Here is a 27773-nt window from a genome sequence, read left to right as displayed (position 1 = left end):
CAGCGCTGTTTTCTTGCAACAGCGCCACCAGGTGAATTGGAGTTGTCTTTCAGCGCACAGCGGTGATTCTCAAAATCGAACACATTGGAGGTGTCTGTGGAACAATTGACCAATATTTATGCAATAATAATTAGCAAAAAAGTCTGTTAACTCATAATGACACATAAACAAACAATTAAAAAAAAAATCTTAACATGCACACATTAACTTAGACATTTCTATGTAGGTCTAGGGTTCCTCATCAAACTCACAAACTCTGTTTTCAATAGTAGTAGTACTCCCCCTCACCTGCCAACAACCCACCAACCAAACCCCCAAAAAACACACTCACACACAAAACAAAACACAACACAAGACAAAAACAAGCAAACTGAAAGATTTCCTTCAGAAGATTCTTCATTGTTGACAAATTTCTTTGATGAGCTTCCGCGTAAATTCCTCTTTTTCACTGGAATCATAGACATAAAAATCACTGCATAGTTAAATAATGTTACACACTTACTCCTTAACATAAATATAATTTCAATGTAATATTGAAAAAAAAGTACATTGAACTTAATCTCACAGTTTCGTGTTGGTGTCGTTTTGCAGGGATTAGGCTAAAAAAGTTACGATAGTGTAATCAATTAACGTTAGTTTAACAGAATCGTCATTGCTTAACATTAACATTACACAGTGCTCAACACTGTTCATTTTCTACATCTTAATTTTGATGTAAAATGATCAAATGTTGACATTATTGTTAAACAAATAAAAGTATACACATGACATACGTTTGGTTTTCTAAAATAAACAGAATATAACAGGAGCTTACTTCCTGTTTACAACTGGGGCAGCCATCTTTGATTGAAGACTTAGGGGTGGTGTAATGGTGCATTCCATTTGTACTTGGAAGTTGGAATTTACGAATTCCAAGTGGTAAATTTCAACTGGAATGCCACGTGAAGTCGGAATTTCCTACTGGGAAGTCGGGGGGATCCACATCACCCCCAATTAAAGATGGCGTTCCAGCTGAAATTTCCCGCTCAGAACTTGTAAATTCCGACATCCGAGTACAAATGGAACGCACCATGAGCAGTGACTGTAGACAGCGGTGCGGTTGCATCAGAGCCAAAATAACACAGTTTCTAATTGATTTCTATTGGCTGTTGGAGTAAAAAGAGGCAGATGCTAAATCCCCCTGGTGGCTGTATTGGTGAACAGCAATGCCAACATACAGGATGCACAGAAGTATGAGCACAGTGATGGTATTGTCATCTAAAAAGGGTATATTTTCATATGTGAAGGGAGGAGAAATAGGCCTTAAGGGTCTCACACACACACCACACACACACACAGTGAGAGAAATAAAAAACCACCAGTCCGTGTGTGTTTCTTCTCTTTAATGTAATTTCTTGGACAGATTTTATGACTCCTCAGTTTTATGGTTCTTGGCTGTCGGACAGACTCTGAGCTAATGGCGCTCTGATCACCTGCTGTCGTCACACTTTGCTCTGAGTCTGTAAAGTCTGCTGATGTGTCAGATTAGCCAGGACTGATAATCCCCCTCCTGTGTGAGCCGGGTGCTCCGTCCAGGCCTCAGCTGTGCAGTGACTCATTAACAGAGCTCCTGTACAGGTAGATGGTCCCACTCAGGTACTGCTCCTTCTCCTCTCCCTCCACCTGTGTGTGCTGGTTATAGACGTCCACCATGTATCTGTCCATCTCTGCTGTAGCTACAGGAGTCCACAGCCCCTCCTCCTCCATCAGCCGGAGCTCCCGCTCCATGCAGCGTCTGTATTCAGCTCCAGCCTCTGACTTTGGGTCCACCCTGGACATGCAGATTAGTCCACCTGGAGGGTCAGGAGCAGGTTTTAAAGGGGTGACAGTCCTGGCCAGTCACAAGTTTGACTGAGGATCAAAGCTTCAGAAGGTTAAAGAGATGGTCTGTTTATCTAAGTCTGGTTGTGTGACTTTCACAGCGTTTCTGGTTACCTGGTTTGGCGGCCTGGTGGAGTTCTCTGAGGACGCTGACCGGAACGAAATCAGGACGTAAAGCGCCGATGATCGCCACTAAGTCAAATGCACCTAGGAGCAGCAGAGGAGGAGGAGTTAAAAGTTAGGCCTGATTCAGGGGTCTGCAACCTTTACTTTAATAAGAGCCATTTTTCCTCCAGCTCATCTGGATTTAAGACAAGAGCCACTGAGTCTATTTTATCTTTGAAAAAAGACAAAAAGTGTTTAAATTCTGCACATTGTAAAAAATCTAGTAAATATTTCCCTAAACAAGAAGTATTTTGTGTTCACAAAGCTGTACATATGATGTCTTAGTTTTTTTTTTTTTTGAAATAGATTTACAAATATTTAAAAGAAATTGAAAAAATCTGTCATGTAAGAAATTTCATAAACTTGCAAAATTTTGCGAAAATTTTCCAAAAAGTGAAAAAAGGCCAAATTTTGCGAAAATATAAAAAAAATTAAGATGGAAATTTAAAAGTTAACCAAAATTTTCCACAATATGGAAAATTAAAAAATTTGCGAAATTTCAACTAAAAAAGAAATTTTCAGAAAAATGGGCAAAAACATCAAAAAAAAATAAATAAAATAAAATAAAATAATTAAAAACTGCAAAATTTTGAAAGAAAAATAAAAAATTTAAAAATGTGCTTAATTTGAAAAATATTCAAGGAATATGAATATCTTTCAATTTTCTATTGCAGGAATTTTAAATGTAAATTTTGCAAAAATATATATAAAAAAATTGAAAATTGAAAAATGTGAAAAATGTGTAAAATTTAAAGTAAAAATTAAAGGTTAAAGAAATGGGCTTAAATTTGCACAAAAAAAATTCCCTGGATTTGGAAAAGTTTTCAATTTTCATTTGTAGAAATTGAAAAAATGTGAATTTTGCAAAAATTGTAAAAAATTGCAAAATCTTTTTAAAAAGCGTATTTTTTCTATATTTGCAAAATTGTCAAAATTAGAAACAAAATATATGCAAAAATCTTAAAAATATTTCAAAGCTTCATTGCAAGATGTGAATGCATGAAATTATGTAGTGTCAATGTTTTTATTATCAATACCCTCTGTAAGAAAAACAAAAATTCTTTGTTTTAGATATATTATTTTAAAGCTACAAAGAGCCACTGCAAAGGAGTCAAAGAGCCGCAGGTTGAAGACCCTTGGTCTAATTCTTTGTACAGCCTCTAGTGGGCACTCAGTGAACTGCACCCCTCTGTCTTCATTCCTGCAGCTGTATCTTTAGCCCCCTCCACATTCGGCTCTGTTTGAGGTCTCAGTATGTAAAGACTGAAAGTACCTGTCTCTGCAGGTAGGGGTTCTGTTCCCAGTAAAGCCTGTCTGAGGTCCTGGTAGACCCCGCTCTGTGCTGCCAGATCCAGCATGCCTTTACTGCCGTCAACTCCCACAAAGTGCTTGAAGCCCAGCTCAGACATCTGTTTGAAAAGAGGAGGGTTATTTTATGAGTGAGTGAAGCTGACAGAGGATTAACTCTGAGCTGTGTGTTTATGAGCAGAACATCCTGAAGAAGATCCTGACTCACCAGTTTACCCACCAACCCAGACCCACAGGCCACGTCAAGAACCCTGACGTTCTCACGGCTCTCTGGGAAATTTGCAGCCAGGAACTCAACCACCAGCGCTGGGGCCCTGTAGTCCAACATCTCTGAGTCCTGTCAGAGACAGAGAGAGACTTTTTGGAGCCATAGATCCTCTCATCAGACCTGTTACCTGTCAGACCAGGTTGAGGGGGAGGGGGGCACGTTGTTTAAGTATGTGTTTAAAGACGAGGAGAGACCTTCAAGCCTGCTAAAACCTGTTTCTAAATCTACCCTGCAGGTTTTATGGTCCTGCTGTTTGAGTTGGACCGACCAAAAGACCAGGACTCTCAGGCTAGGCAGGCAGCCCTCTGCAGAGCTGCAGAGTTAAGAAAGGCTGAACCTCATCTCATGCTGGACTTTCACCGGGACCAGCTGTGGTGAAGGAAACACTTTATCTGAAACGTGAGGAGCTGAGGGTAAGGGGGTCAGAGTCATCAGAGATAAAAACCCACATGAGGGCCGGTCTGGGCACCACTTTGGAGACATGATCACGTTTAGATTCAGTGGACGTCCTGGTGCTGAGTGCTCCAGACGTCCACCAGAGGGAGCTGTTCTCACCTGAGTGTCTGATCCCACCTGGGAGCTCATGTCCTCTCACCTTTTCATACGTCTCTGCCCACGTGTCGTAAAACTTCATCCTCCTCTCGGGGTCTAGACCTCTGCTGGACTCAATGAAGGTCCGCACGGTGTTCAGAGACCTGGTGGTGTCGGCCATGATGAGGGTCAAACCTACTGAAGAAAGGAGGGTCAGTGAGGAGCTGAGAGAGGTGTGGTCCCAGGAGCTGGACACGCTCTGCGTTTATGTGTGTGTATATGTGTGTTTTCTTTACACACACACACAAACACCGCCTCAGGTCAGAACCAGGACCAGCTCTGCTGGAGCAACATAAACCTGTGTTCAGTGAATCAGCTTAAACTGGACCCGTTCCATTTTCTTGTTCGGTGAAACTGGGTGTTCAATCAGCTAGCTTGATTAGCATTAGCCTAGCTAGTCTAGTCACCAGGTCCAGTCTAGACTGTTAAAAAAAATAGATGCCATCTTGCTCAGCTTGAAGTGAGGTCTCTGCAAAAACTGCTCCCCCTGGTGGCTGGCTGCAGTATGGGTCAAAAACTCTGTCTCTCCAGTCATTCCAGATAAGCTGAAAAATTTGCAAAATTATTGATTAAAATGAAAATTTTAAAAATGTGCTTAATTTGCCAAAAATCCAAGGAATCTGAACAATTTTCAATTTTCATTTGCAGAAAATAAATAACGTGAATTTTGCAAAAAAAAAAAAATCAAAAATTTGCGAAAACTTAAAAAAAATATGTTTTTTTCCTTCATTTGCAGAAATGACAAAAAATTGCGACACAAAATATTTGCAAAAACCTCAACAAGTTTCAAAAAGAAAATAGATTTGAAAATTGAAAAATCTGCAAAATTTGAAATACAAATTAAAATAAAAAAAATTATGCTAAAATTTGCAAAAAAAAAGCCAAGGAATTGGAATAATTTTCTATTTCATTTGCACAAAATTTAAAAATATGTAAACTTTGCAAAAAATTCAAAAATTTGCAAAATCTTTCTTAAAAGTGTATTTTTTCTTTTTTGCAAAATTGTCAAAAATTTGAAACACAAAATAACTGCAAAAATCCCAAAAATATTTTAAAGCTTTATTGCAAGATTGCGATGCGTATATATTTTAACAAATTGTTTAAGCAGGATCTTATTTAGTGTCAATGTCTTTAATCATCAATACCCTCTGTAAAAAACTGCTCCCCCTGGTGGCTGGCTGCAGTATGGGTCAAAAACTCTGTCTCTCCAGTCAGAGCTGTGCTCATACTTTGAAAAATAAATACACCTGGTAGAAAAGTTTCTCACATCTAAATGCTGTGGTTGTATATTGTGTTCAAGTCCTCCTTTTTTCTGAAAAAAAGTTTACTTTCCTCAGATTTATATTATTTTATTATTTATTAATATTAGACGTTGAAAAGTGGATTTTATGACACATTTAACGATGATTGACAGCTGCTGTTCTCAGGTAGTTCTTCGGGAAAGGGTAAAATTCGTCAGGAGAGAGAGTCGAGAAGAGATTAGACTCTTAAAGGAAAAAAACAATTGTCAGCAGACCCCTCTCAGATTCTCTCAAAGTCCCTGTTAGCCCCTACTGTACAGAGTCTGGATGCACAATGGTGGGTGTATTTTGGCTTCAAAACCGTACAATTGTTAACTGCAGAGCCACCTTGTCCATTCCATACACAGTCTATGATCCAGTCTAACAGAACTGGATGCAGAATATTGCTTCTTTTTAATTGACTGCTAACAAACCAAATGCTAACTGCCACCTGTTGTACACATGCATGCAGACTACCAACTGCAAAACAAAGTGCTTTACAAGTTTTTTTTTTTTTTTGGTATCATGTTAAAGCCCCTAAAGCAGTTCAAGGCCTGTTACTGCCATAATTATAGCTGTCAAAAAACCCCAAAGAAAAACAAAGTATGACAGTCAGTGTGGTACAGGCATGCCTTTTAAGAGCTGCACCTGGCATTGGGAAATGGAATTTACCAGTCTTATATATTTGTCTTAGATGAGTGTAATACCTCTGATGGAACTGGCTTTCCAGAATGAAAACTGGAATATGCCACTTAGGTAGTGGAATACCAGTTGTTGAACTGTAACATGCCACTAAGGAAGAGGCATACCATTTTCAAACTTGAATAAGCCACTCAATTACATTCCAGTTGAAAAAAAAGAAGAATATGCCACTAAAGAAGAGGCATACCATGTATCTTAAACTGAAATACGTCACTAAGAATGTCACATTCTAGTTTGAAAACTGGAAATTGCCACTAATTAAGAGGCATACTTATTTCAAACTGGAATATGCAAGTAAGGAAGCTTCATTGCACTTTTTTAACTGAAATATGCCACTAAGAAAGATACATTCCAGCTTTAAAAAACTGGAATACGCCACTCAGGAAAAGGCATGCTGTTTTCAAACTGGAATATGCCACTCAGGAAGATATATTCCAGCTTAAAAAACTGGAATATGTCACTAAGGAAAAGGGATGCTGTTTTCAAATTGAACTAAATCACTGAGGAATTTTAATTCCAGTTTTTCAAATTGTAATATGTTACTTGGGTAGTGGCATACTGGTTTCAAACTGGATTATGTCACTAAGGAAGTAGCATTCCAGTTTTTTAACTGTAAAATGCCACTAAAGAAGAGGCATACCGTTTTCAAACTGGAATATGCCACTGAGGAAGTTCTAATCCAGTTTTTAATCTGAAATATGCCTCTAGAGAAATTTACATTCCAGTTAAAAGAATTGGAATATGCCACTAGGAAAGTTGCATTCCAGTTTGAAAGCTGAAATATGCCACTCAGGAATTGGCATCCCCTTTTCAAACTGGAATATGCCACTAAGAAAGATACATTTCAGCTTAAAAAACTGGAATATGCCACTAATTAAGAGGCATACTTATTTCAAACTGGAATATGCAAGTAAGGAAGCTTCATTGCACTTTTTTAACTGAAATATGCCACTAAGAAAGATACATTCCAGCTTTAAAAAACTGGAATACGCCACTCAGGAAAAGGCATGCTGTTTTCAAACTGGAATATGCCACTCAGGAAGATATATTCCAGCTTAAAAAACTGGAATATGTCACTAAGGAAAAGGGATGCTGTTTTCAAATTGAACTAAATCACTGAGGAATTTTAATTCCAGTTTTTCAAATTGTAATATGTTACTTGGGTAGTGGCATACTGGTTTCAAACTGGATTATGTCACTAAGGAAGTCGCATTCCAGTTTTTTAACTGTAAAATGCCACTAAAGAAGAGGCATACCTTTTTCAAACTGGAATATGCCACTGAGGAAGTTCTAATCCAGTTTTTAATCTGAAATATGCCTCTAGAGAAATTTACATTCCAGTTAAAAGAATTGGAATATGCCACTAGGAAAGTTGCATTCCAGTTTGAAAGCTGAAATATGCCACTCAGGAATTGGCATCCCCTTTTCAAACTGGAATATGCCACTAAGAAAGATACATTCCAGCTTAAAAAACTGGAATATGCCACTAAGGAAAAGGCATACTGTTTTCAGACTGGAATATGCCACTGAGGAAGTTGCATTTCAGTTTGAAAACTGTAATTTGCCACTGAGGAAGAGGCATACCATTTTCAAACTGGAATATGCCAATAATGAAGCAGCATACCAGTTTGAGAACTGGAATATGCCGCTACGGATTTTTTTTTATCACATGAATATGCCACTAAGGAATTGGCACACCCGTTTCTTAAACTGAATTATGCCACTAGGGAACTGCTTTTTTCACTCAGAATGAGAGGCATGCCAGATACCACTTTTTCACTCTCAGTGCTGTTGGTCCAGTGGCTGAAAATATGCCCATCACTTTAGTTTGTCAAGGAAAAATGTCAGCAACATCTTTGTATCCAGGTACAAGGATTGTTTCAACTTAGATCAACTTAGACTGGAATCTAAAACCTGTCTCTTGTCTTCAGTTGAACCAGATGTGTTTTTCTTGTAGCCTGTAATTTGATACTCTGATCTTTGCTGCAGATAAAAACACAACTGCTGGTAATTTCACTTATGACACAGAGAGGCTAACTCGGAGTCAAAGGGGAAAGGAAACAATCACTAGCTTTGTATGGAGTAAAGAAAAGTTACAGATTACTTTTTAAACCCATCACTGCCTTCCTCACTCCCTCTCTGAAAACACGTCTGACTCCAGCTGTGAGGAGAACATGATGTGAGCAGTCTGTGAACAGATGAATCATTTAACATCACCCCCAGTCTACCTGACTCCAAATTTATGGTCCGGCAGCTCTCAGGAACAGAAACATCAGCTCAAACACGACCCAACAGGAGGCACTCACCTGAGCGTGGAGGCGTCCAGGTGAAGGAGTGAAGGGAAGTGAGGATCAGCCACGTCCGCTGAGCTTCAGGCTAACTCTCAAACGCACACACAAGCAGGAAACAGGTGTGGGAGGCGGTTTGTGTGTGTGTGAATCTGCATATTTACAAGCGGTTTTACAAACTTAAATATTTTACATTCAGTTGATCAGCATGTGTAAATTTTGTATTCAACTTTTCATTTTTTATTCGGAAAGTATATATCTCTTCCTGGTCTCTTTTAAATTTAAATACTTATTTACTTATTCGACATTCTTAAAGGTTAGGTAAGTGATGCTGAGGGGAGGGGTCAGCAATCATCAAACACCCTCTGAGCCAAACTACAAATACCAAGCTGACACTGAGAGTGTTACACACACACACTTTATGACAGATTTTCCTCCATCCAACCTAAAGCTCGTCTTTGCTGCTTGTGTCCTCTTCCTGTCGGACTTGCTGGTGTCACTTTGAGCCTCCTTGATAAAAGCTTGAATAAAACTTAAATACATTGAGCTGGCTGCAGTTTCAGACCACAGGGCGGATGTCGCTCTGAAGTAAACAAGCAAACATACAAACAGACCAGGACACACTGCAAGAGGTGTAGCCTGAATGTTAGTATAAGTGTCTAAACAAAGGTCAGAGGTGTTTAGACAGAAAAAACGCAAGTAAACAGAGAAGTCTGAGGAGTGACTGCAATATATGAAATCTAACCAAGTGTTTGTGTCATTATTTTATAGAAAAAAATATCCTTTAAAATTTAATATGAGCTGACAAGTCTGGAAAATGTCTTATTTATGGACAAAAAACAATGCCTGGAGTTTTAAAAGTGTTTTTGTTTGGTTTCTTGTATTAATACATTATCATTATTTTGTTTTTGTCTACCGAAAATAAGGCTAAATACTTGCTTAGCTTTCAGTTTTGTTGTATATTTATTTTTTGAAAAATCACATTACACTGAACATTTTCCCTCAGAGTGTGAACAGGTGGAGGATACACCTCTTTATGTTACCGTTGGTGTTTTCTTCTCACTCAACCAGTCTGGCCACTTTTTAAAAGATCACCCTGTGTTTCATGTTTGCTTTATGTTTCCTTCAGTGTACGATGGTAATCGACTCACTTTATTTATTTATTTTTTTCTTCTATCATCTATATAGACACACTTCTTCTCCCTGACATTTAATCAAGACAAAGTGGACATCTGGCAAAATCTTAATTAAATTCTAATTTATTTTATTCCATCTTATTTTTTTTTCTTATTATACAGTCATTGCTTTTATTTATCTTAGAGCTGTTTATTAGTTGGGTCGTTTTTTTTTTTTTTTTTTTTTTTTTTTTTTTCATTTTTGTACTTCTTCTAAACATTTAAATAAGTTTGAGTTGAGTTCTTAAAGGAAATGGAAACCCTGAAAAATAAGCTTTAGAGTAGTTAAAATGGGAAGATGGGCTGCCCAATAGACTTTAATGATAAAGAAAACAATAAAAACGGGAGAAAAACACATATCAGTCCATTAGAGTGGAGGATGACTGCCCAAAACCAAGAGCAAAGACCCAAATTTAGGAAATATAATCCAAAAATGTCATCAAACGCACTTCCTGTTGAAAACCTCCTCTCCATCAGCTGTTTGTGTCCACACAGGTACCATTCCTGCTTATTACCTAACACTGTGGTGACGCAGCACAGGGGGTGGAGTCTCCACTCCCGCGAGGACCACTGCGCTGAAGAGGATGCTGGAGTGATGTCTCACTCCGCTGGCATTTGTGGAAACCACGGAAACTGCACGGAAATACCGTACAAGGGTCTAAGAAGGCACCTTCAACTTTTCAATCTAACTATGAACAGGATTATATGGTTTCTTTGGAAATCTAGATTACATATCTAGTTTAAGTGTTATCTGACAACGATTATTTAAACAAAGATAAAGTTTGATGGTGAATGGCGCGTGGCAAAAGCTATATCGCAGAAACTTACATGAGTAGAGTGGAATAGTGCAAAACGTGACAAAAGGGCAAGATAGTGTAAAGTAAACCTGAGAGTTTCCACGGAGATCTCCTGATAATAAGGGGCAGTTATCGTGACTTAGCACATTGTCTTTTCTCGCAGTGTGAGTCATCGCCTCATTAGATGATCTCTGTCCAGTCTCATCGCGAGCTCCTCCGCGCAGCCTCCCTGCATCCTCGCGCGAGCATCACTGAGCACGGAGCGGAGCAGACACACGGACTCGACCCTCCGAGCGGACTGATGAGGTCTTTGTCCCCGGATTAGAGACTCGTTTTCGGTGATTTCCCTCCTCTTGGCCCTTCTTGATGGATGTGAAGTAAAGGTCGCCAGTCGGTGTCCTCTCCATCTCTGCTCTCTTCTTCCCGCTCCGTCAGCACCGCATCCTGCCCTCATCCACAAAATGGCGGACATGATCGAGCTGGGACCCGCCTACGGTGAGCACCGGGCCTCTCTGCTCCATCTCTGTGTCATTTAACGTCGAATTAAGTCATATTAAACACACTCTGTGTGTGGATGTAAGGTTTTTGTTCTGCTTCATTGTGGGTTTAAACAGCGGTGTGTGTCAGAAATGTCCTGTGTCATCTTGATGAGCTGTCTACACCCAGTTAATGGAGCGTTAAGATGCCAACACCCGTTATTTTTTACGCTGTTTTTCACACTATGTTAATATGGATTCCATCAGTAGTCGACTTTTCGTCCTTTTCTACATTCATTTTTGATATTTTCTCGACTAAATCCTCTGTAGTGTGATTTTTTTCCTCACCAAAGCGTCTGTAATCGATGGATGATGAAGACAGTGTTAACCTTTGTGTAAGATTTTACGAATACAAACACAAGCAGTGATTTTAGATTTGTTGTACATCGTTTTAAATAGATTTCACGTTAAAACATCGCCTGTATTCTTGTGAACCTGTAAAATAACAAGATCCAGGCAGACGCGTCAAACAGGGCGGCGCGTGCCCCTACGCACAGTCTGCCTCGCTCGTGGGCCTCAGTGTGCGTGCGCGTGCCCGTAAGGGTGGGTAGAGGTTGACGTCATGTCTGTGCCCGGAGATGTTTCTCTGAGAGAAGCGCTGTTATTATCCCCAATCCGTCGATTAATCACCGGTTTACGGATCAAACTGAGGGCTTAGAGAGGAAAACAGTGGACACAGACTGTTACTGAAATGTTTTGAATTATAAAAACATTAAAATATTATAATTTTAACCAGAAAAGATACTGTTTAAAATTGCTGCCTGATTTTCACACATTCAAATTATCTGTGTCATATTTTAACACGATTCTGTCCTGATAAAAACAACCTATGTCTCCTCTGACACTGAATATCACCTCTGCTTCTCATAAATAATCATTTCTTTGTTATTACTTATGGTGAGTTTCTCTGGTGCAACACATTTCCTGTGTCTGAGGCTAAAAGATTTAAAATAATATTTGAAATGATGGGTCAGTTATTTTTTAAGTTCAATATAATCAGACAGCTGTTATTTTATGACAGTAAACAGATCAAATGTATATATTCTAGAGCTGAAACGATTCCTCGAATGATTCGAGGTACTTGATAACAAAAAATACTCGAGTAATTTTCTCTGCCTCGAGGAATCGTTTAATTTTTAAAAAGATCAAAGAGTGGTATTTCAAATAGAGCTGAGGCCATATTAAGAGAGTTTTCAGACCTCTCAAGCTACCTCTTATACAAAATAGCAACTAGCAACAAATCTAGCTTCTTTTCTGGAGTTTGGAGACTAATCGGTCATTCTACAAAACAGGTGCCATTTTGGTCCGCAACATTTGATGAGATGTACAAGGCACAAAAAATGTGTCAAAGTGTGTTTACAAATTCTGAAGCTACCAAAGAAAGTGCTCTTATTGACATGCTGTATCGGAAAATTCTGTTTCTTAAAGAGGAAAATTTTCATTTGAAAAATAACTGCTCTTTAACCAAACAAAAATGTATTTTTATCAGATTACTCGATTAATCGATGGGATTTTCAGTAGAATACTCGAATACTAAAATATTTGATAGCTGCAGCCCTAATATATTCAGTCAATTCAATTGTTTCTGAGAAACCAGATAACATTGGAAAGAGAGACATTGCTGGTGTCTGTAAAAACTGGCTCAGCTGTACGGATCCAAACAGGAAGTCACGCATTTCTTTGCCGAGCTGAGGATGAAACCCTCCTGACTTTAGAAGTGTTGGGATGTGACGTGCGATCAGCGGCTGTTGTTTCTGTTCTGTTTGTTTCTCAGCAGAGATGTGAAGGATTAGAGAGGCCTCAATCCTCAAACAGCCAGCTCAGGGACACAATGCCATGTCTGCTCACAGCACAAAGTGTCCACAATGATTCAACCGATGAAGCACTGACAGTTCACTGTGTTCGTTCTGTCGGATTAATCATCACACGTGTTGAGACGAAGAGCAGAAATACTGCTGAGTGCGTCATGAAAATAAACTGTAGTTTTCCTCATTAATTAATGCGTCAACAGACTATATCTGGAGCCATGCTATCCTAAAATTGCACATCAAATGTGAGTCAGTTTTTAGTATTTATCCAGGAGATCTGACATCACGTTACTAGATAATCAAAGAAAAACATTTCACACTTTGCTGGAAAAAAAGCAGTAACTTATATCCACCTTAGCTTGGAAACAAAGACTAGAATGAAACATTTTAATTACAAAACAATAACTCTGATACTTATGTGAATCATTTTTTTGTAACCCTGTAACTAAAGTAACGTCCATCCAGTTTGAGGTATGAAACTGAAAGACTTGAATTTAAATGATTTTTTTTTAATGATTTTTTTTAAAATGAAAACAAAATGAGAACAAAAACAAGACAATAACTTCTTAAGGTTCTCAGTTGAAAGGAATGAAAAGGAGTAGGTAGAGGTATCACTTTAAAAATCCTAATTCTTTCAATTTTGCAATACTTACTTATTATAACACAGTCTCAGATTTATCAACAACATCTACAGTTAATAAACAATGTATCTTTTGTACGTTCCTATACAAATGTATTTACCATACCCTGTAAAGTTTTCGTCCAACAACAAGCTCACAGTTTGTGATATTTATTCAATCATGAACCTTTGCAGATTAATTTCTTTGAACAGATTTAAAATCTGTTTCAGTTCTGCCCTCAGTCTGTACAGAAACTTTTTAATGCTGTACACACACTTCTAACCTTTAGGTTTGTATTTTCTCTTAAATCATAAACCCCCCCTTCTATCATGAAACATTTTCTAAATGATTTTTGGCGGTAAATTATTTCTTGCTCTGTGTAATATTGGAGCTGTTTTTTTTCTTGCGCCACCAAGTCAAAAAATGTAACAGTTTTGGATTCAAAAAAGAAGTCCTTCTTGAGTGCCTAAAAATCAGCATTACCAATAAATCTGATCGCTCTTTTTTGCAGAGTGAAAAGTGGTCGACGGGAAGTTCATTAGTGTTTCTCCTTCCCCCTTCCCCGTCCGTACAGTCTAAATAAGAAAATCTAAATAAGAAAAAAATAGTGAATTATACAGAATGTTGAGTGGTTTTTGGTCTAGAACATGCTTTGCTGTAGCTAAGACTGAAATGCTACAATCACTTGCTTGCCCTTTTAATCTTTAAACCCTCCATGTGTACCCAGACTTGAGTGTGTGTTTTGTCGTTTCCTAAAATCATCATTTTCGTTTTAATCAGATTTAGTGACAACTTGTTTTTGTTGAACTATATTTTTGTTTCATTTATTTGTGAAGTGATTCAAAAGTTGCTGCAGTCTCGCTAGGACGGAAGATGTTTGTGTTGTCAGCAAATAATATATAAACATAATTAATTGAGGTCCCAGTACAGACCCCTGTGGAACACCACATATGATATTCAGACATTCTGATGAACAGTCTCCTGTCTTTACATCTTGTTATCTGCTAAACTAAAAGAAATCATTCATGGCAATAGTTAAATATGATCCTACAGATGTGTTTTTATCTTGATTCTGCTTTAAACTGAGCTGCCTGTGACTGTGCGTCAGCGTTAAGGATGGATTTCTCATTTTGAGCTCTGGAGTTGAATCAGGAGTCTATTTTTACTGTGAGGGTGTTAGATATGAGAGGAGAACAAGAGCGTCACTAACTGCTCTGACGCTTTAGCTTTGGGACTGATTCAGAGTTTTTAGAGTTATTAATGACAGGAGCCAATCACAGCCTTCACTGTCAGAACCAGACTGAGACCAGGTGAGGAGACCATTATTCTCACATCCACCTGTCAGGATGTGGACTGGGACACCTGTAGAGCTCTGAATCATACTTTGAGTCAGACACAGCTGTGGGGGTTGAGGTTATGCCCTCACAACCTGCTGTTGTCATGTGACTGACGGCTTTCTAAACGAGCTGGGTCCAGGTTTCGGTGACTGCAGAGCCTTAAATCTGTCTCTCTTTGTTTGTTAGTTTTTAAAGGAGTCACAAGTGAAGCAGTGGACTCAAACAGCCTCTGTTTTCTGCTCCTGTCGTCTTTGATCAGACTGAATAACCTGACACCGGTTTCTGACCAAGTCTGGCTGAGTCGTCCAAATGATTGGCTCAGTATCTGCTTTATTTGACTCTCACAGAGTTTGGACTTCGATCATACTCTTACCTGTGAGGATTTGACACCAGACAAGCAGGTTTCAGTTAAATAACTTTCTTTAAATTCAGAATTTATGGCACAGAGCTGACTTCCTGATGGCTCTCTGAGAGGGGAGTGTGTGTGGTGTGTGTGTGTGTGTGTTGCTAAGCAGTGAGCTCTTTCAGCTCTTTCCAAAACATGACATCATGAGGCTGAGTCTGAATGAACGCTGACAACAACAGGAAGAGGAGATGTTGGTGTGTCACAGTGAGCCGTGGGTACTGATTCAAACCTCAGGATGTGTGTGTGTTTATGTATGTTCATGTGTGTGTCTGCCCAATGTGATCATTCTGACTGAGGGGGGGCGCGGTCACAGCATTGTGAGGGGCTTGTACAGGGACTGATGCTAGGTTTATCTTTGTATTAGCATCTCCACATTTTTAGGCCAGATGATAATACTCGATCTATATCTGGATATTTTGCTTAAAGTGATACTCTGGGATGGAACAAGTTGGGTCCTATCACAAGGTTTAGGGCAGAAATTACCCCTACAGCAGTGTTTTTGTGCAGTAGAAACCCAGGGCGCTCACACCAAACACCCCCTCCCTGCTCCTCTGCCGGTTTCCTCTGCACTCAGACGGGGCCATATTTTACTTGACCAAAAACACAAATAAATGGACTCCCACCAAAAAAATTTGATATTGGTCTGCATTCACGCTTTATTTGGAGAATTTTCAGCTTGTTACTTTCACACAAAAACACCGCTAAATAAGGCTCTAGTTCTCATTGTGTCGAAAAACGGCGCTACCTCCGCTGCAGAGCCACAGCTGGCTACGAGGCGCTCACCGCTTAGTGTATCAGTCCACGCATGGCGTGCCAGATATAAACAAACGCAGGTAGTCTGCCAGGACGAAGAGACACGATGAGAACTAGAGCCTTATTTAGTGGTGTTTTTGTGTGGAAGCAATGCGCTGAAAATTCTCTAAATAAAGCGTGAATGCAGACCGATATCAGATTTTTTCAGTGGTAGTCCGTTTATTTGTGTTTTTGGTTTTCGTCTGAGTGCAGAGGAAACCGCCAGAGGAGCAGGGAGGGGGTGTTTGGTGCGAGCGCTCTGGGCTTCTGCTGCACAAAAACACTGCTGTAGGGGTAATTTCTGCCCTAAACCTTGTGATAGAACCCAACTTGTTCCATCCCCGAGTATCACTTTAAGTCTTGAGATGAAGCTTTGATGCAGAATGGCAGTACTCAGAATTTACTGATAGATATTGTTATTATGATAATTGATATTAATTATTTATTCATTTATGAAATGTATGATCTCACTAAACCCACATTTTTGAAAGAAAAAAAAAGAGAGTTGGAAAAAGTTTTAACTGAACACACACAATTTAAACATGCTTAAGGTCACACTTTTAGCACACACTTTTCACCAGCAGGGAATAAGGGTGGGAAAAATATTGATCAATGAATGCATTGCATCATTTCCCAGCCTAATCCAGTATCCAATCAGCAAATCCTCTGAGATTCACCTCCTGGCCATTGGAAGGTTTTGTGCGTGTTATTTATGTTGTCTGGACGAAGGCGTAAAACCAGCTCCTTCTACTTTGAAGTCTGATGTTTGAGTTGGTTTATTGCTTAAATATTAGAGATAAACTGATTGTCGGCTGGGCCAATTATCAGACCGATATTTGGCATTTTGGAGCATATCGGCCTTTTTTGAATCCGACGGCCGATATGAAACCCATTCAAAACTGTGCTGTTTTGGCTCTGATGCTTCTCTGCACAGTTTCTCTTTGTTTACACTATGGAAGCCCTAGATGGTCATTTAAAATCAGTCACGTAAAACCAAACAGAAAATTAATTTAACTGCATTACATGCCTGTAAAAAGCAGCACAAACTCAACTCTGTCCAGTTTTATTGCAGTTACAGTGAAAATTTTGGAAAACTTTATTTACTGTAGAAACTTAACCTATTTATTTTTTAAAGTTTTTATTTAACTTCATAAAACATGCTGCTGAGCCTGGGAGCTGTGTAATAACCATATGCTTGAAGACATTTGATTGCAGTTTAGTGTTGGAGTTTGTATTGTTCAAAATATTTTACACCGATATTTTCACTTTGACGTCGAATGAATATCGACTTCAAATATCGGTTATCGGCATCTTTGCCTACAAATAATCTGTATCGGTATCGGCCCCAAAAATTCCACATCAACCTATCTCTATTAAGAATGTGAGGTGACATACAACAGCGGTCCCCGTCCTTTTTTGCACCACTGACCAGTTTAATGTCTGATAATATATTCACGGACCAGTTCTTCTTCTGTCTCCTCACTGACTCTTACCCTGCTCAAAGAAACTTTATAAAGTGTTTGTTTTTTTGTCCATTTTACTAGCTGGGGGATTGGCATCAAGAATGAGTCATAGACCGGTATGACGGGCAGAATCTGGTCATTTTACACAAAATAAAACATCATTCAGAATCAGATAAAAATCAAACTAAAATAATGTAGGTTGAGTATTTTTTGTGTGTGGCCCAGTACCGTTTGACCTATGGACTGGTACCGGTCCGCAGCCCGGGGGTTAGGGACCACTGACATACAACACAAGTTCATAATTAACAGCTGTGGACAGATGCTCTGTTCATTTGTGTTTTTCTGCTTCTTACTGAATCGACATCATTTAAATCAGTATTGAGTCAAATTTATCAAACTATTATTTATCTTTAACCAACTCTTCTTTAGTTTATTATTTTATTTTATTTCATTGTTGCATGTTCAAAAGGGTGTAGGACGAAGTCTTCTTTGCTGGTGGTCTCCGTGTTGTAGTGTTTAGTAGAGATGGGAGATGGGATGGTTGTCACATCACAGGGCAAATGAAGCCGGATAAAACAAAATGTTGCTAAATAACACAAAAAAAACTCTTTGTCTTTGCGTAATTTTCAAACAGCTACATGTGAAAATTAAACAGCGAACGAACATTAGAACAAGTCAGGCCTCATCTTTGTCCATGAATGTCTTTAATCAGGTGTTTCTGGAGCTGTCAGGTGGGTGCGACTTAGATTAGGATAAGAAAAAGTTAAGATAAGATAAACTTTATGGACGTCAGTGCAGTGCAGTTCACAATCAATACGTAATTAGAGGTAGACCGATATATCGGGCCGATATTTGGACATTTGTCTCTATCGGCCATCGGCCGTATTTTCTTTTAAAGAGACGATTTTTGATCCGTTGTATAAAATGACGCAATTTTTGATCAGGCACAAAAAAGATGAGCACCTCAAACTTGTGGAACCACTTGGATACATTACATACTTTTGTTCAAATTAAATTAATAAGTTTAAATTTCTTTTTTGACATTTTAAGAAGAGTGTGAATGTTTACTACTGCTTGTTACATTGTGTGTTTACTCAGACAAAATATTTCATTGTTTTGAAAGCTGAATAAATGTTCAGAGGACTGGACACGACTTGTTGTAATAGATTTCTTTTAGTTGCTCAGAAATTGCTGCGTTTCACTAAAATGTGATAAATATATATTTATTTAACAATCGGCCTGAATATCAAACTGGAAAAATCGGCTATGCATATCGGCATCGGCTGCCCAAATTTGGAAAGCATCGGCATCGGCCCCCAAAAAACCCATATCGGTCGACCTCTATGCGTAATGAGACTGTTTTAACTAAAAATGAGACAGAGACACTTGATTAGAGTTGAGGTTTTGTGATGTAGACTCACCTGTGTGAGAGCAGCCATGAGGTGAGGGATGGTCTTCCTCTCTCATTCATTCAGTCATCTCCTGTAACGACACCATGATGTTCGTTAACATACAGGGAGAAACACACAGCTGCTCACAATGAAGTGTGTGTTGTAGCTCTGAGAATCATGAAGACAGTTGCGTTGAAATCTGAGCTGCTTTTTGCTGCAGCATCATCAGGCTTCAGCTAAACATCTTTAAAACCAGAGATCCTGAGGATCAGGTTCAGCCCAGTCCACAGGAAGAGGACTGGAGGGAGTTTTTGGTGCATTAGAGAAACTGAAGGAAAAAGAGCTGAACAAGGTCAAAACAGGGAAGAGGAGCAAAGCACAGGACATTTAAAGGCATATGTGTGTGTGTGTGTGTGTGTGTGTGTGTGTGTGTGTGTGTGTGTGTGTGTGTGTGTGTGTGTGTGTGTGTGTGTGTTGCAGCATCAGAATGTCCTTGTGGGACAACAATCCTCCTCTGTGCGCAGCGAACAAAGAGCTCCACAGACTCCTCCTCCTGCCACCGCTGCTGCTCGTCTTCACCCCCCCGTCTCCCCCTCTCCTCCTCCTCCTCCTCCTCCTCCTCCTCCCTCCTCCTCCCATGATGCTCCTAATGAGATCTCAGGAGGTTTGTTGTGGTGACATCATTGTGTTTTCTGCTGATGTCACTGTGAAAAAATGATGATGTCATACCTCTGTGCTGCCTCTGGACAGTGTTTGATCCTCTTCTGGTGCATCATGGGAGATTTATATGTTGTTTGCTTCTTAAAAACAGAATCTGACCCTTCTCTCTCTGTCTCTGTCTCTGTGTCTCAGCAATGTCCCCGGTCCTGGCGGGCTTCTTGGGGGCTGGTGTTCTGGTTCTGGTGGTGGTGGTTCTGGTCCTGCTCTGGTCCTTCTGTCAGCGCAGATACCTGAGGATCTCTGGGCGCTACAAGCTGCACGGCGACCGCTACTGCGACGCAGAGGACCCCCCCTACAAGTTCATCCACATGCTGAAGGGCATCAGCATTTACCCAGAATCCCTCAGCAGCAGTAAGAGGATTGTACGGGGCATCCGGCGCGCAGACCGCTCGGACCGTGACGGGGAGCGAGGCTGTCCTGGCGCCATGGGGCGGGGCATGGTGTTAGTGGACGCTGAGAACAACATCCTGGACGTCCCGGGGCAGCTCCAGATGAGTCATCTGGTCCCGCCTTCTGGGTCAGGCCCCGCCCACAGCCAGGCCCGTCTGGAGCGGGCGCTGCCGGTGCGAGCAGACTACTGCTGTCTGGACAGCAGCTCCGCCAGCAGCAGCCAGACCAGCAGCAAGACGGCGTCCCCCTTCACCCCCGCCTCCTCGGAGCCTGAACCGGAGCCCAGCCTGGGAACCATCAGCCTCACCGTGGACTACAACTTCCCCAAGAAGGCGCTGGTGGTGACCATCGTAGGGGCCCGGGGCCTCCCCGCCATGGACGAACAGGCGGGCAGCTCCGATCCGTACGTGAAGATGACCATCCTGCCCGAGAAGAAGCACCGCGTGAAGACCCGCGTGCTGAGGAAGACCCTGGACCCGCTGTTCGATGAGACCTTCACCTTCTACGGCGTGGCGTACAGCGCGCTGCCCGAGCTCACGCTGCACTTCCTGGTGCTCAGCTTCGACCGCTTTGCACGCGATGATGTCATTGGAGAGGCTGTGGTGCCACTGAAGGGCGTGGACCCCAGCACAGGCCGAGTCCACCTGAGCCAGCAGATCAGCAAGAGGAACATGCAGGTGAGGGGGCGGGGTTAAAGGGACATTTCCTGTTTTTCCTCAGGAAGTGTGTGTGTGTGCGTGTGTGTGTGTAAACACTGCTCTCAGTGTGTGTCTGACCTCAGGTTTCCAGAATGTGATCATGTTGTTTCACTGAACAAAGATGTTATTTAACTCTCTACATGTTAACAGTTATTTACCCTGTGTGTGTGTGTGTGTGTGTGTGTGTGTGTGTGTGTGTGTGTGTGTGTGTGTGTGTGTGTGTGTGTGTGTGTTCTCAGTGTGAGAGCCGTGGCGAGCTCCTGGCGTCTCTGTCCTACCAGCCCGTGTCTCACCGCCTCAGCGTGGTCGTCCTGAAGGCTCGACACCTCCCTAAGATGGACATCACAGGCCTGTCAGCCAGTGAGTACACACCGCTGACCACACGGGGGCGCTGTGGGAGCTTCAGAGCAGTGTTTACATCAAGGAGTTTATGAAAATAAAGCCTGAGAGGAAGTTCTAAGAGCTGCAGTTCTTCAAGTGTCCACCTGAGGCAGCAGAAAGACCAGAAACTACAAACACACCAGGCCAAAAAAAAGAAATCAGTGGTTTAGAAAAAACGTTAAGATCACAAGCTCATCCAATCAGAGGCACAGACAGTTCCTGCTTACAGGGACCTGTGGGTCTGAAATATAAGATAAACCCCACATTAGGGCTCAGGTTACTTTAGGTCAGTGGAGCAGGCCACATGTGAAGCTGGTTAAGGGCTTCTGGAGCTCCCCCTGCTGGATTAAAAGGCAAACTACATTCACCTATACATTTAAATAGTTTACAATTAGAATAAAAACAAATAACTTTGAAGGAGCAGTGTGTAGAAATGAGAATTTTATCCACATAGCGGGTTCAGATTTTTTTCTGATCATCATGTTGATGGTGCAGATGCTGCGGGACGTGTCTAATAGCTGGAGAAGCAACAGGCAGAAAGCTCCATGACAGATCACATCACCTTCTGACAGCTCACGTTCTGTTTGACAGAGATAGATGATAAAGTTGAATCTCCTTTTAGTCCCTGTCAGTCCCAGTTTCTCTTCATTTCTTCCTGATCTTTTTGGACCAAGATCTGATGGTTTACACACGTGTGATGCATGTTTGTGATTCTCTATTGGAAAAAAAACTCTCAATACTAGAGCTGGGTATTGCCAAAAACCTCACAATTAGCTTCGATATTCCTCAGGATTTATGCCCCATGTGAACATATGTGGTATGTCACCTCACGTTTTAAAACAACCATATAAAACAACCATAAGGTCAGACTTAAAAGCTAAAGGACCTGGCTCTATGCTGCTGTTGATGCTCTGGCTGCCATTTTTTTGTTGTTTGGTCTCTGGTGGCCCTCGTCCAAACAACGCACATAACACTCACAGTCCCCCTCACTTGCCAGGAGATGAATCGATTTAGAGGATTTGCTGAATCGATATTAAATTGGGCGAGGAAATATTTTGATTCCTAAATATTTTTTACCCACCCCTACTCAATACCAATTCTTTCAAGCAAAACAACAGAAATACACTCCTTCCTTTGCTTCTTCTCCTTCTGCTTCTTCTTCTGTTCCTCTTCTTCCTTTCCTTTTTGTCCTTCTTCTCCTTCTTCTCCTTCTTTCACTGCCTCTTCTCCTTCTGCTTCTTCTGCTTCTTTTCCTTTTTCTGCTTCTCCTACTTCTGCTTCTTCTTCTTCTTCTTCTGCTTCTTCTCCTTCTTCTTCTGCTTCTGCTTCATCTCCTTCTCCTTCGTCTGCTTCTCCTTCTTCTGCTTCTTCTCTTTCTTCTTCGGCTTCTTCTGCTTCTTCTCTTTCTTCTCCTTCGGCTTCTTCTTCGTCTGCTTCTTCTTCTTCTTCTTCTGCTTCTTCTGCTTCTTCTTCTTCTTCTTCATCTTCCTCAACAAAAACAAAAAAGCACTGTCTTCTTCTTCTACTGTAAAAATAGCAATCCCCCCTCTCTTTTTCTCTGCCTGCTTCCAGGTAGATTTTAGGACAGGCTGGCATCGAAAACCACATTTCATCCTTTCATTCCCCCAAATTCTGCCGTAGGCAAAAATGACCTGCAGTAATATAAGTATAAAAGAAGAGTTTCTTGTTTCGTAAAATCTAAAGATCAGACTCTGACCCTGACAGGCTGCCATCATGAAATCTGACATATGTACAGGAAGTTTTAGACATCCTTTAACAAAATAATTCCTTCTGTAAAAAAGATAGTTCCTTGCAAACTGGTGGAGTTTACTAAACTACAAATCATGAAACTAATGAACGCATTAAAATCCAAATGACTGTGAAACTGTGACTGTCTCAGAATAAAATCTCTTCATGGTGCATTTCCAGTCTCTGTCAGACTGAAACATTCATGCTGCTGCAGCTGGTCAACTAAAAACAGCACAGGAACAATAAATGAGCTGAGGAAACGTTAAAAATAACATTTATCAGAAATGCAGTTCAGGATTTTCAGACATCTGTTTGATTTTGTATGTTTACAAACAGTTTGTACATTCAGCCTCCCTCCTTGTGTCCTCCTCAGACCCGTACGTCAAAGTGAACGTGTTCTACGGTCGTAAACGCATCGCCAAGAAGAAGACTCACGTGAAGAAGTGCACGCTGAACCCCGTCTTCAACGAGTCCTTCATCTACGACATCCCGCCAGAGCTGCTGCCCGAGATCTCCGTGGAGTTCCTGGTGGTCGACTTTGACCGGACCACCAAGAACGAGGTGCTGGGCCGCCTGCTGCTCGGCCTCCACAGCCCCGCCCCCTCTGGCGCCTCCCACTGGAGGGAGGTCTGTGAAAACCCGCGCCGGCAGATCTCCAAATGGCACAACCTGAGCGAGTACTGAGGAGGAGACCAGCAGATAGAGGCCTGGAGAAACAGACTCAGTGTACAGAACACACACAGACACACACCTCACACATACACACACACACACACACACATACACACACTATTGTGATCATAGATACACACACTCTCTCTCTCTGTCTGTATTATCTCTCTACCACGTCTGCGAGTGTAAAAGAATCCTGCAGAAACAAAAGAAGCAGAGTTTTTAAAAGAAACCATGACGTCCATTTCTACGACTGTTCTCGTGTCTCCTCGGCTGTGTGTGTGTGGACGGGGGAAGGAATGCTTCAATGATTCAAAAAAGAAAAAGTCCCCTCGTGCTGTTGTTGTCATGCAGTTCATCGCATGTCTGTCCCAGAAAAAGAAAAACATCCCACAGGAAGAGGACTCAGCTCCATGAGACGCAGAAACTAACACTGCTTATTAACGATATACTCCAGTATAAGTACTCCTCCGTAGGACCCCATAAGAACCTGCTTCAGACCCAGAACCTGATCCTCCTCCACTCGCTGAGCCATCTCCGTGTTCGGGGTTTTGTTTGGGTTGATTTAGGCAGCATGCTCCCCGCCTGAAGTGTGACAGATCCTCTAAAAGAAATCAGACGCCACGCCGCTCATCGCTGCTGCAGACCAGAGAGCGACGCCTCCTGACCTCCTGCAGGAGGACGAGGAGGAGGTGACATCACCGTATGACCTCCTCCGGACCGAACTGTAGACGCTAACAGATCAGCTCCAAAGACGAGCAGACTGACACACCCTGTAAAATACTTCTTTGTAACATGAACCATATTTAATTTTCTGATGTTTCAGCAGATCCTGTGAGAGGGCGCCGTGGGGCTGAGCCGTGTGTGACACCGACCTCATTATCTCAGTATCTCATTATCACAGCAGCTCCTTAAAAACCTCAGAACACACAAGCAGAAACATCAGTGTATTCGTTAAAATGGGCAAATTAGCTTAAATACCTACATGAAAACGCCTGCAGCGCCGTCCAATCAGGAGAAACCATCTGTGTAAACAGGAAGAGACTGAAGCGTCACAAACTAGCATGACAGAACTAACTACAGAATCACACAGATTAATGTGTGTCACATCTCAAAATAGAAGTTAATGTCTGATTATGCTAAGCTAACTGAGCTAGGATGTAACTCTCATAGATCCTGATGGTGTGAGGTCTGCTGGTCAGGTTTCATGTCTCCTTTTCAGCTGTTCTGAATATCACCTGTCCATACTCTCACCTCAGTCAGACAGGTGACATGCTAGCATGCTAAGATTAGCGTTATCGGTTAGCTACTTCAGGTCTCTCCATGTAGTTAGCAGCTGAAGACTTTAAACAACAACCAAACGTATGAAACACGAGCACCTGAGGAACCACCTGTGTTGTTTACAAAAACATGCTACGCTAATGCTAATGTGTTTAAGCAATACTAAGAGGTTAGCACAATACTAAGCTAGAAATTGAAAAAGATGCTAGCCAACACTGAAATAAAAAATGCTACTGAGAAACAGGATAAAACAAGTTATGGTAAAATAAGGCTAATTTATTAGCATGATGCTAATATGATCTGAGGCTAAACTCTTAGCAGACAGCTATAATGTTTGCATATAGCTCCATGTTAAAACAAGGCTTCTACAATAATGCATTAGCACTTGGCTAACATGCTAATCACACCTTAAGATGTTAGCAGAATAACAACATGCCTGGTTCAAACTTCTGTGGTGGCCCAACGCCATCAGAAGCGCTATATAGGTTAGCGATGTCTCTGTTTGCACCATCTTGCAGTACTCCACCTGAACACTGGATGGCAGTATGTGTTTCTTTATATCGCTATGAGAAGCTACGGACAGACCTTCTGTGTTAGCACAAGGCTAATAAACCTGCACTGTGTGCTTTGGTTTGGGTTTGATGGAGGAGTGTAAACCCGGCTAAGGCTCTTGGCATTAATTGCTAATCTCACTGCGTTCCTTGGATTTTAAACTCAGAATGATGTCGGGAAAACATGATACGCTAAAGTTTATGTGTGTAAACAAAACTAAGAGATAAGCACAATGCTTAACTGAAGGTATGAAGCTAGAAATTGAAAAAGATGCTAGCCAACACTGAAAATGCAATGTTGAGATTTTCCAAACAGGATAAAACAAGTTATGGTGAAATAAGACTCATTAATTAGCATGATGCTAATATAATCTGAGGCTAAGCTTTAAGCAGACAGCTACAATGTTTGCATTAAGCTCCACACTAAAACAAGGCTTCTGCAGTAATGCATTAGCACTTGGCTAACATGCAAATAACAACTTGAGATGTTAGCAGAAAGCAACTTGCTGGCTCAACGCAAGTACGAGCGTTACAGGCATTAGTGATGTCTCTGTTTGCACCATCTTGCAGTACTCCACCTCAACACTAGGTGGCAGTGTGATCTCTCTGCTGTGTGTCTGAGTGTGTGCTTCTTTATATTTATTATGAGGTGCATGAAAAGCTACGTCTTCAGACCATCTGTGTTAGCATGACGCTAATAAACCTAGAAGTTTAAACCAGGCTAAAGCTGTTAGCATTAAGCTAATCTCACTGCTTCGTTGGATTTTAGACTCAGGATGATGTTGGAGGAGAAAAAGGGACATTTTAAGAAAACCAACCAATCAGATTGCAGATAAACAGTCTGTGGTGTGTTCCCTGATCCTGATTGGACGATAATGTTGATGTAAACAATGACATAATGAGATAATGATGTCGATTTACATGTTCAGCAGCTGCAGCTCCCTCCTCCCCCTCTCCACCTTAGCTGTCCTCTTACCCTCACCTGTCCTTCCAGACTCCCCCTCCTCCCTCCCTCCCTGTGATCATGCCCCTGCTGAAACCTGCCTGCTGGTGGCGCTGTTGAGCTGTTTGAAGTGGTCTGAGTGTTTTTTAGTGATTGTTCCAGTTTGGTTTGCTGATCAGAGTTTTTTAAAGCGATGACTGTTCCTCTCTGAGTTTAAAGCACATTTAGTCCCAGTCTAACCCGGTCTAACCCAGTCTAACCCGGTCTAACCCAGTCTAATCTGCTGGGAGGCCTGGGCTCCTTCAGTAACCTTCAGATTAACAACGTGTATAAACCAAACTTCACTCTGATGAACTGACTGTAGATTTGTACAGATGTTTGCCATGTTTGCTGGTTTCCTTCCTGTCTGATGTCCTCAGAGCTTTAGTGTGTTTGAGCGCCCCCTGCTGTAGACCTGGATGCTAACCTCTCTGTTAGGTTTGTTAACACTAATTGGACGTGCAAATAAAAACAAGTTAGCCCTGAACGCCTCGTCTCAATGCTTGTTTTTTCTATTGAATTACACTTTTATCGCGAAATAAGAAACATTCCTATCTCTGTTTTTATTAATGCAGTGATCTCCACTACAGAGCATGTCTGTTTTTAATGCCCAAAGATGAACGATCCAGAGCCTAAAGATCAGGTAAGTCAGTTTTAAAAGAAAATCATGAATAAGAATAAGACTAGTTTCTTTAATCTGTTGTCAGCTGGTATTTTACTTTGAAAGATTTTACCAGAAGCTGAATCAAATTTCTGATAAATGCATTTTTTTATCACAAGTTAACATCTTTAATTTCTCAACATCCCCTCATTTTCAAATATAAAACATAAAATAGATATTTAAACGATTTTTTTTTCGATTATTTACCAACAGCTGATCTGAAACTGATCGTAAACAGACTTTATCATCTCAGGTTTCTGACGGTTAAAGTAAGATAAGTATCAAGACATCAATCACAACATGTGGGGAAATAAAACAGGAAGTGCGTTCAAACGCTTACATAAACCTACAAAAAAAAAAGCCCCACTGTCAAAAAGATTGTAAAAAGATAGTTCAAACCTTGAAGAATTCCTAGAAAACTCCTGAATGCTTGGCTGTTCTCATCACATGACGGCCCCCCCAGCTGCTGATTATCAAACCATGATGAGTTTTAAATAGAGCATCTAACTTTGTGACTTCAGACTCTCTGAGGGACTCAGGAAGTAGTTTTTATGACAAGATCAGATTTACATTAGACAAAGAGAGGAGGAAGAAGAGGAAGCAGGAGGGTTTTCTCTGTTACTTTTCTTCTCTTTAAAAGCTGGATGACATGACGGTTCCCTGCCACTGAAGCCAAAACATTGAAGTCATAAGCTCCGCCCCCTCAATGTTAGCAGATGGGACAGGAGACAAACTGCTAAACCCAAATCTAACTGACAATAAAGTTCCTCAAACATGCTCTTGTCTCTACAGCTGGCTCTCAAAGCTATGGTCTACGATTTGGAAGCTTTGTTCATCTTAATAACACCGTTTATAGGGTTGTTGTGGTCCTCTGGTCCAATCTACACAATATAAAGACCAA

General features: G+C 41.0%; 2 protein-coding genes across 3 annotated transcripts; one reads left to right on the top strand and one right to left on the bottom strand.

The window, feature by feature from the left end:
• Positions 1 to 1417: 1417 nt before the first annotated feature.
• On the bottom strand, positions 1418 to 19124 carry LOC141800526 (methyltransferase-like protein 27). 2 transcript variants are annotated; one of them, XM_074683120.1, is made up of 7 exons: positions 18818 to 19124; positions 8481 to 8614; positions 4197 to 4330; positions 3542 to 3670; positions 3299 to 3434; positions 1975 to 2067; positions 1418 to 1832 (listed from the first exon to the last, which is right to left on the bottom strand). In XM_074683120.1, exons 3-7 carry the CDS (start codon positions 4311 to 4313, stop codon positions 1579 to 1581), a joined length of 729 nt encoding a protein of 242 aa, XP_074539221.1. In that variant the 5' UTR covers positions 4314 to 4330; positions 8481 to 8614; positions 18818 to 19124; the 3' UTR covers positions 1418 to 1578. The 2 variants fall into 2 exon arrangements, with proteins under 2 accessions (XP_074539221.1, XP_074539222.1); XM_074683121.1 differs by lacking the exons at positions 8481 to 8614; positions 18818 to 19124 and having other exon boundaries at positions 4197 to 4564.
• LOC141800523 (synaptotagmin-11-like) lies at positions 10658 to 26716 on the top strand. Its single transcript, XM_074683116.1, has 4 exons — positions 10658 to 10929; positions 19640 to 20574; positions 20835 to 20955; positions 23099 to 26716. The coding sequence occupies exons 1-4, from the start codon at positions 10896 to 10898 to the stop codon at positions 23407 to 23409; spliced, it is 1401 nt and encodes a 466-aa protein (XP_074539217.1). The 5' UTR covers positions 10658 to 10895; the 3' UTR covers positions 23410 to 26716.
• The last annotated feature ends 1057 nt before the right edge of the window (positions 26717 to 27773 follow it).

This window comes from Halichoeres trimaculatus, unplaced genomic scaffold (assembly GCF_033239565.1).
Source record: "Halichoeres trimaculatus isolate MK-OKI-2021-1 unplaced genomic scaffold, fHalTri1.1 fHalTri1_scaffold_12, whole genome shotgun sequence".
NCBI lineage: Eukaryota > Metazoa > Chordata > Actinopteri > Labriformes > Labridae > Halichoeres > Halichoeres trimaculatus.
This window is presented reverse-complemented; position numbering and strand designations above follow the sequence as displayed.